The following is a 10,180-nucleotide window of genomic DNA, read 5'->3' on the forward strand; positions in this document are numbered from 1 at the left end:
GAGACGGACAGACAAAAGCTCGCCGGAGACGCTGAGTTGCAGCGGCCGATGTAGAGGATGAAGGCCGGAGAGAAGAAGTTTAAAGTTTGACGGAAGCGAGAGTCCAGCTAAAGCTCGTATTCTGCCCAGACTGTCCGGATGCCAATGGAAAACTTTACCTGGGTGAACACACCGCTTGAGACAGAATGCTGACGGGACACATGAACCGGCCTGTGGCGTGAACTTGTTATTTGACATGAGTATCATCCAAGCTCTTTAAAACGACTTGGTGTTGATTTGTTTCTTTAAATTTTCATCTCTAACGGATTGTTATTATATGGGAAAGGGAGAGTAAAGTGATGAACCGGGACAGAGCGGATGGGGTCCAGACCGTGATAAGCCGGGAGAGAGCTGCGGCGGGGCCAGTGACGGACGCCGTGCCACCCGTCATGAGTCGGGACAGAGCGCTACCGGCGCCCAGCGGCGGGGACGGCGTCCAAACTGTGGTGAGCCCGGACAGCGGTGACTTGTTAGACGGAGCCGCCGCAGGGGAGAAGCGGCTCTTCTCCAGCGCGACCGCCGGCGGCAGAGATGCTCAGGCCACGGAGAACCACTCGGAAGCTCCACCGACGAATCCGGTGTTGGCCCCGCCACAGCAGGTAGGCTAATACGGGCACGAGCAAACTTTGTGAAGCGCTACCGGAGCGGTGCGTGACGGTAGCAGCAGACAGTAACGGCAGACTCTCAGGTAGCCTATATAGACCAGCGGACAGGACACAACCGGGACACTGCAGCATAAATAGAGAAGCATCGAGACAGACAGATATTACATTACAGGAAAGAAGGATGGCACGAAAAGTAGCTGGGCGAGCAGAAAAGTAAGAATTCTTAGCACAGGGAGCAGCCGAAGCACCGAAAACGGAAGACGGTTTTTAAAATACAATTATTTGGTTACTTGGTCCTGTTGTGTAACTGCTATGATTCGTTGTTTTTAAAATGTGGCCCGTGTTGTCAGGTTATGGGTCATATTATGGAGATGAGGCCTTTAATAAAATGCAGCTGGAGAGTTTGATCGGAAAGAGACAAAATAAAAAGTTCTAAATTAAAAGCATTCAAATTCGCTCCCGTAAAAGACACCGACTTTTATTTTGTTATAATTATTATTGCTCTAATTAAAGCTATTCGATTTTTTTTCGTTCGTTTCTGAACGAAATTAATTGAATTCAAAATAATTCAAAGTAGGCCTGTTTGTAAAGACGGGCGTTTCTCTATATTTTTTCCATAGACGCGAATTTGTTTATTCTTAAATAAAACGTGATTGTGTTTATTCGCAGCTCTGATTGTGGCATTTTTCGATTAGACTATTCTTATCACCAGTTGTTAATACGCCCCTGGGTCTTTCTCCAGAGGCTCCCTGGGATTATTTAAAGAGAGAATATTAATGTAGGATTATTCATGTCGACATGCTCAAGACTGGCCTCATTAATAAATGGATGATCCTAATCAGGATGTAATGCAGGGAGGGGTGGAAACAGAGTCACTGCACCACCTTTTATCTGTCTTTTACACTTGGCTACCTTTTTGGCTCCACATAAATTATGATATAAAAAGTCTGAACATTTCTACATCACACTGTAAACCTTATGCCCACATGCAGGTGCAAACAATCTGGTAAAGCAGCATTTTACCTTAAGTGTAAGCCTTCCCCTGAACTCACATATTTTCCAACCAATTACGTGTGGAAATGTAAAAGTGAAGTTTTAGAAATCTATAGACTGCACTACTTAAAATGGGATTGATTCGTTTTTCTTCTGATAGCCTATTGACCGCTACACAGCTGTGTTCATGTTTGCTTTATGAACACACTTTACCGTCTGTTTTATTGGATGTGATGTGTGCTACCAACACCTAACACTGGGATTTGTCTTTGACTTTAACACTGCTTACTACTAATAGTAATAATAGTAATAATAAAAATAATAAAATTTAAAGTGATCATTATTAATATTACAATTAAATATATAGCAGTTAAAATGCGTGGCAAAACGTAATTGTGGGGGGACAAGAAAAAAAAGCAAGTTCAAATAAATTCAGCTACACGGGATAAAAGGCGATGCTGTCTTGTTTTTTAACGAAATAAATCATTCCCATTTGTTACTCTCCAGGGCCCCATCGGGCACCGGACAACTTCTTTCTCCGTGCTGGACATCCTGGACCCCAACAAGTTCACGAGCAACCGGCGACACCAGCTGCAACAACAGCACGTGAGCCACCGCGGCGAGCTCGAGCAGAGCGTGTACGGAGCGGAGAACCGGAGAGGAGGAGCCGGGGAGCGCGAGCCCAGCCTCGAGGCCAGCAAGGGCTACGGTGCAGACGAATACCAGAGCAGTAAGTCTCCGTGGACTTCAAACCAAGTCCATTATCGAATCATTTATTTTTCATTTCCTTTAATTTCCCGCCATTGCGTCAGTGACGTCTTTTCCTTCGGGCAGCTGAATTCAGTCGAGCTGCTCCTGTTACGGTTCAAAGTCCCGTTTCCTTAGAAACCACTCTGAATGATTCTGCAACATCCTTTAACGTTTTCAGAAATTTGACCTGTTTTTTTATATGATTAAAATAGGTGTGCGCGCGAGCGTGTGTGCTCGCGCGTTTGTAGTTAGTAATTAGGTTGTTTATTTTCTGTGTCATTCAAATCATATTTATTCTTACCGGTGAATTAACTGATTTATTCATGTATAGTTAAACATACCAACATTAGCCTGAGTGAAACCAATGTAAGCGTTTTACATGGACCCCAAATCGAATATAGAGCTTTTCCATTTCTACTTTAATATAGCCCGTTTACGCTATTTATCAATAATACATGTGGTGTGAACACCGCTAGGCTTTTCCGACGGAAGAAAAATGATCCTTTCTAATTGTGATCATATTTTAAGGGCACTGCATTGTTGTGTGTGGTTTCACTGTGACCTAAGGATTCTGGTTTTAATTACCCACCAGTTGTTGTTGGGCTTTTGCTTCGTCCGTAAATATTTTCTCACTAAACCCTGAAGTCACACAGAAATCTGTGTTCCAGGCCACTTATTCGGTGAAATCTTGTGATGATGTAAGAGATGAGAAAACTACCGAGTACGGACCATTAAAACATGGAAGAATGGGGAGAACGAGCTCTCTGGTTTTAAGTTTAAAACAGCATCTGTTTTTATCTAGAATTAAAAGGAGCAAAAAAGGAGCAAAAAAGTTAATTGGCTGCAGTTCCTGTGTGTGATCGGTATTATTGGACAGGTGTGCACTAAGTTCATGGACCCCACGTAAACGCAGTAGCTCCAATCAGCTCCGTCTCCTCGATTTCGTATTATTATAATACAGTATTGGACGTTTTCCTCCTTTTGTCCTCTTTTCTTTGTTTTTTCCGTCACATTTTTATTTTCCTTATTTATTTATGTATTTTTAAATCTCTCATTTGTTTTAATTAAATTTTCCGTACATTTTACAGATTTCAAATCAACAAAATTCTGACTTTATTTTTCAGAAGCAGACACAGGCATATACCCTACATCATAAATAATTATAACTTCGTGATATAGTCGAGCTGGGTTAAAAACAAAAGCTCAAAAGAAAAGAAAAAGAAAGAAAACAGTAAAAACATCACAGGAACGCATGCACTGCTGTTGTAGTTTGTATACTATTATTTTGTTTTATTATACTGGCTGCCAAAAAGTATCCCAGCACAGTGAAACTAGCGAAATAAATATCACGTACAGACTATAATAAATATAGTGGTAACATAAGGCTTTATTTTTAACGACTGTAAAATCAGGCCTTTTTAAAAATAAACATTTAAATTAGAATCAGTATATGATTAAGTGGCTGGCGTGTTTTTGCAAAAACAAACCAAATTATTATTAATTTCTGTTTGTTATAAAATGGACAAGAAACCATCTCACCAAGCATCATGGTTCCTTTATTCTTAATTATTTTAATAATAATAATAATAATAATAATAATAATAATAATAATAATATTATATGAGATAAATGAAAAAGTGGACATTTTATGAGTAAATTACATGTAAAACAAAATCTTATTGAGCTATCTTTTCTGCACACCTGTAAACCTGCTTGTTTTTAAAATTTCTCTCAGGTTCTTCTGTCTACATCATCACAGCTAAACTAACCCTTCTGTGTTAGCTTTCATACATATTTTGTCTCTGATTTAATCTGTAAAACTACACAGTCTTACTCCAGATGATCTAACACATGCTCAGTCATTTTTCAGTGGAAATCATGCAGGTGGATTTGTCACTGGTTAATAAATGCTTTTATTTTCTCACTTTTTTTGGGGGGGGGGGGCGGTTATAACAATATAATGTATTACATTATACATTTTTAAAAATATATAATTTAGTATTATTCAAGGTGCAGTTTACTTTTTCTTGCCATTTAAAACTGTTGATGTTGTTGATATTAAGGACTAAAGGAACAGCATAATTGGGACATAAATATTCAAACCAATAACATGAAAAAAGCACACACAGTATCTCTCTAACATTAGCAATACGAGCATTTGCAGGGCTGTAAGCACATGTGTGCTGTACATGTTGGTGTGGGCTGTGCTCGGTGTTTTCATGACATGTATGTGCACAATGCACAAACTGTATGAAAGCTTAGCGTGAACGTCCACATCGTTTTTGTCCCTAACGTATAATTGCAGAAAGAGTTACAGTTTCATTAAAGACTAAAGCACCATGTGCTCCTCTGAAGGGCTGGCGTAAAAGCAGTCGATTTGCAGCTAAAATATTTAATTGGACATTTAAGAGGTCCAACAATGTCTATTAATGTTTTTCTGCAGATCTGTGGTACCTTAAAATCCACCATAATCCAATGCTCCATTGTTATTTTAGCACACTATTAGTATTCAAACACAATTTATTTTGCCTGATAATCATCTAGCATATTTTACAGTGCACAGTAATGTACGGTGATCAGTTTATGGTCATTTCATACCTTTTCGTTTCGTCTGAAGATACTGTTTTCAGAACCTTCTTGATCTAATTGCCTTCTTATTTCTGTTGATTTTATCGTTTTATTTCCAAATATTGCCCTCACTCATTTAGCCACAAATGAAGTAAGACACCACAGACTTATGATGCAGTAATCGTGTGATGAGTAAACTCCAGAAAGTGGAGCACATAGCAAAAAACGATGATGGATACCGGATGACACAGTGATTAATACTAATGGAGAGCAGAGAGTTGGCAGCTCAGTATCAGCAGCTCATTCTTGCCCCCTGGCTCTTTAGCACTTTACTCAGGTTAGGCTCATGGCTGCTCTGTCTTTGGAAACTTGACGTGTTTATTCATTCAAGTTATTTTTAAATTCAACTGCAAGTTTCTGAAGGAAGCGTACAGTGGCCATAATTGGGACCGCAGTTCAACACTCACTGATTATGCTGGGAAGAGACTGTTTTTCCATATAGCAGATAATTAAGCTAATTACAATCCTTAGCTACATTTTTAGATTAATTGGCCTACCGTGGCAACGGTAATTATGAGGAGATAGGGGTAAATAGATGGGCCAGTAAACTTAGTACTTAGAAGACCACTGTTTGCTTTATGGCCAGCATTGTTTCTTCTAGCTCTAACCATTTCATAATCCATACCACCAATTTATTACTGCAACCAAGAAGCTGAACCTTAAAGTATTTATTTGAAGCCAAACCTTCTTTGCAGTGAAGAAATAAAAATGTTTCTGCTTGTAACTGATGAAATAAGACTTCAGTTTGATATTACAGAAAAGATCAATTAAAAAGCTCTAGTCATTTTATCAAGTCTCCATATTGTGAGCTAACTTGTTCATATGCATATTTGTCAGATGCTAATAATTTGAATCACACAATATTTTGGTATCTTTGTTTCTGTAGCTGTGACATTTGGTACCAAATCTAGTTTAACTGGCTTAACTTGCTAGCAGTGCAGGACCTTGGTAAAGCCATGGGTTTTATTTAGCCTGCCTAAATATCTTAAGGTATTGGTAGTGATCCAGGTAGTGAACTACTTACATAAGCCTAAACATGAGCTTGGTATGCCTTAATCTGAATAAACCACTTCATTAAGCTACTGTGGGCTGTAGAGACAAACCACCTGTACAACCATATAGGATGGAGAACCTGTTGGATGTTACATGTGGCTGAACTCTTTGTTGTGTGCGTTCTTCTAGAGGAGGGCTTTATATACAGAAGTCCAGATGAGGAAGACTTCCACAGATCTGGGACCCCGGACTCAGAGGCTGCAGACGGGCCCTACAGCAGTGAGGAGAGCAGCTCGGCTCTTCCCAGTAATGGAGACAGAGAACTAGGCCAGCACAGCCACCAGGATCCCAGCAGAGACACAAAGACCCCTAACGGAAGCCCCACAAGCCAGATCACCAGTCCCCAAACCAATGGGGGCCAAGGGGCCAAGCCCAAGAGGAAACGCTCTGGCTCAGACTCCAAGTCGGGGAAGCCCCGCAGAGCCCGGACTGCCTTCACCTACGAGCAACTGGTGGCGCTGGAGAACAAGTTCAAGTCCACACGCTACCTGTCAGTGTGTGAGCGCCTCAACCTGGCCCTGTCCCTCTCCCTCACTGAGACCCAAGTTAAGATCTGGTTCCAGAACCGGCGAACCAAATGGAAGAAGCAGAACCCTGGAGCCGACACCTCGGCCCCCACGGGAGGAGCAGGAGGCACGGGAGGCACAGGGGGAGGAGCGGGAGGAGGCTTGGGAAGCCTCAGCCCTCTGAGCCAATCCCCTCCAGTCAGTGGGCATCTGGCCATGCACACAGGCTATGCCGGCCACCATCACCCCCCTGCTGGGAGCCTTGTCCAGCTGCCTTTCCTCACCGCCAGCCACGTCCTGTCTCCCTTCATGCTGGGGACACAGAGTTATGCTGCACCTGCGTTCTACAGCACACACCTGTAGATACACTCTCACACCTCTAGATACACACAAACACACACAGAAACCCTGACTGAAATGTCCCAGTATGAACTGCAGCACAGCGTTCAGCTCCTCCCCCTTTTTTACTACCGTTTAAAGGCTTTAATTTTATTTTGATAGAATGTTAATATCTTGCAGAACTGTACATAAATCTATGTTCTAGCTCTGAATGCTGTTTTAAACACTGTAATAGACAAATAGTTGATCTCATTGTTTTCTTTTCTAAAGTCTGTAAAAATATTGAATGTTTATTTAAGACTTGAGAATGGCTTGATCTATTGTCAGTACCATGTAACTCCAGCTGTGATCGTTTTCATTTCTTTTATTTATTGAGGTGGTTAACAGTTTCCATAAAATCCTTGGATGTACTGAGTCCTCAGCTCAACATGGTATTGTCCTTTGATATTAAAATGATGACAATTAACCAGAAAAGTATCCCAGTAATGTTTTTTTAATAACAGTGAGCTGAAGCGTTGGGTGCTGCAGTGCCTCAGAGGTAAGTAACTTCCATGCAGGGTTTGGGTGTGAAGCTAATCCTGGGCCTGTTGGCTGGTTTGGATATCTGTGAGGTTTCCTGTTTGTCAAAAACAAACCAATAAAAAATCCAAATGGCAACTGGAAAATATTTATGCGAGGAAGGGGTTTGCAAACAATACAAATCTCAAAAACGATAAAGATAATTACAGTGAAATGACTTTTCTGTCATAGAAATATGAGACGTGACGAACATAACGTCGATTACAATCCTTCGTTAATGTTTTGACAGACAGCACAATAGGCCAATGACAATAAGAATAGCACTGAGCCGAGCCAATCATGTGCCTGGAAAACAGACTGAGCCGCGTGATACGGATAAGTTGAAGTAGTGCGCACGGACCGCAGCGGGAGCCGCACAGCACGTGCAAAGTCCACTAAGTGTGCGCGAGATTTTCTTTTAATAAAAGGAGCAAGAAAATTGAACATTTTAACGAAAACTGGAGCGACAGTGTCACAATGTCACCATTTTCTTTGTCTCAAAAGACCAGAAAACTGTTGAAAAGAAGCGAGAGTGCAGTGAGAGTTTGCAGCTTTTGCTTCTTTGTCGGACTTTAAATACTGTGCTTGAAGCATGTGCCCAAAGAGCCAGTAACAGGAGCATCTGGAGCAAATCCCTGCTGAACAGAGTCGAGCGGCCTTTCTTTAAACATTTCATTATTCCAGATGATTTCGTTTCAGTTCAGCTGAGTGTCCGTTTGTTTATGTTCTCCTTTATTTACATTTGAGCGCCACAATATTTTTTTGAAATTTTATCTTGTAATGATGTCTACAATATTTATCCGGAAGTGACAAAAATGTTTTATTTGTCTGTTTTTGTAATACTTGAAGCTTTTGATTGGTCAGGATTAAATAGAGCTGTATCATGTTCCACAGGACATTTATGGTCTGACACAAAATGAAAAACATTTAATCAAAATGAATCTTTTATCTTCAGTTAAAAAAATAACAATAAAAAATCAATAAATCCAACTTATTTTAGCTCACGAGCCTCAGGAGTGAAAGTCTTCACAGGACTCTGCAGTGTTGGCAAATCTAAGAAGATATTTAAGAGGAAACGGCATCAAATCTAGTTGGTTTATCAGTCATCGTTAAGCATCTCTCTGAGTGGGATTCTTTTGTTTCGTGTTATTATCAGAGAAAAGCGCCAGTGTTCGTCTCTGTTGCTTAAAAGGGGAAAGTGCTGTGACAACCAGCCTGCTTTCAAAGTGTTTGTGCTGCTGTTAAATATGAAGAACATGATTCACACACTGCGTATAAAACACGGATCTATAGTCACCCTTACTGTAAGCATGTGTACATTTTTTCCTCAAATGGCTATTTGCAAAATAGTTTTAGGCATTTCTGCATTGGATGTATTTTTCAGCCCTCCGATCAAAATAGGAACAACAGATGAAGTAGAGTCTGCAGCATGATGTCAAGACATCGACAGGACGCTGACAGTCAACACAGAAGGAGGTCAGATATGCTCCAGAAAGACACGCCTCCCGGATATTAATGATAGAAAGCTTCTTAAAAATATTCAATTCAATTCAATTCAATTCAATTTTATTTATATAGCGCCAAATCACAACATAAGTCGCCTCAAGGCGCTTCATAAAAAAAATATAAAAGCATTTTTTCATTTAACAAAAAGTGATATAGAGTAGTATTGTTTTAGTTTCACATGAACTTTGCATATTCATGCAGCGTCTGTCAGCTAGCATGCCTCCATCACTTTCTGCAGTCACTCCACTGCAAGAGGCCACACGTGTTTCAAAGGTTAGAGATATAATAAAGATATAATCCCTGAAAAATTTGTGCAGCGTGTCCGGGTGCGGCGCATATCACTTTGACTCCCACAACATCCCATCCTGAACTTAAATTGCTTCATATAGAATACCAAGTTAGAAGACGGTACTCTGTGCACTCATCCAGTAGCTTAACAATCTACAGCCAATCATATGAAACTGCTTAGAGCAACTGAAGTTCTAGTTTGGTTAATAGTTTAACTTGAAAAAGCTGTGTTGAGGTTTGGGTTCAGATCTCAGCACAGCTTAAACAAAAGTGTTGATACACATTTGGAAGCACAATTAATGCTTGAAGCTTTATTATCACAGTTTTTTCCACAAACTGGTAAAAATGAAACAAGCCCAAAACAGATAAATTAGTGTGTGTGGGCGTGACTGACTTTTAGAGCTACAGCTCCTTGTTTCAGCGCACCTGTCAATCACGGCAGCCACACCCCTGATTTAAGCGTTACAACTGTTCGAAGGAGGAGCCCGCAGTTATGCAGCAGGCTGTAAACACGTTCCGTAGTTTTGGCTGTAAACTGGACGTTTTAACATGACGGTCATTGAGGACTCACTAACTTTTTAACCAGGATCAAGTGGTCACTAGAGGAGCTGCAGGTTTTAGCATTTCTTATTAATAATGGTAATAATAATAACCAGCAATAAAATCATAGCTGATGTTTGGACAGGTGTGGATCCCAGAATCATTAGATTTGTTATGTCATCATTGCAAAAGTACCGACTGAATAACACGTTCCATGTGCCTGTTAGACAGCACAAAGGAACAACCATGTTCTGCATAGACAAAATTGCCGCCTTTATGGATAATATAGAAGTCCAAGGGATTTAATGACGCTGAAACAGTCCGGAGTGAGGTGGCAGGACAGGCTAAGAAAGTCTGTGTGAGTGTTTCAGGAAC

At 40.6% G+C, this 10,180-nt stretch overlaps 1 protein-coding gene across 1 annotated transcript; it reads left to right on the forward strand.

Moving 5' to 3' along the window:
• The first annotated feature begins 338 nt into the window (after positions 1–338).
• On the forward strand, positions 339–6,945 carry nkx1.2lb (NK1 transcription factor related 2-like,b). The gene is made up of 3 exons (XM_005749142.1): positions 339–638; positions 2,145–2,367; positions 6,198–6,945. Exons 1-3 carry the CDS (start codon positions 339–341, stop codon positions 6,935–6,937), a joined length of 1,263 nt encoding a protein of 420 aa, XP_005749199.1. The 3' UTR covers positions 6,938–6,945.
• Positions 6,946–10,180: the final 3,235 nt, after the last annotated feature.

Source organism: Pundamilia nyererei, unplaced genomic scaffold (assembly GCF_000239375.1).
Source record: "Pundamilia nyererei isolate P.nyererei 1_Seehausen unplaced genomic scaffold, PunNye1.0 scaffold00237, whole genome shotgun sequence".
Lineage (NCBI taxonomy): Eukaryota > Metazoa > Chordata > Actinopteri > Cichliformes > Cichlidae > Pundamilia > Pundamilia nyererei.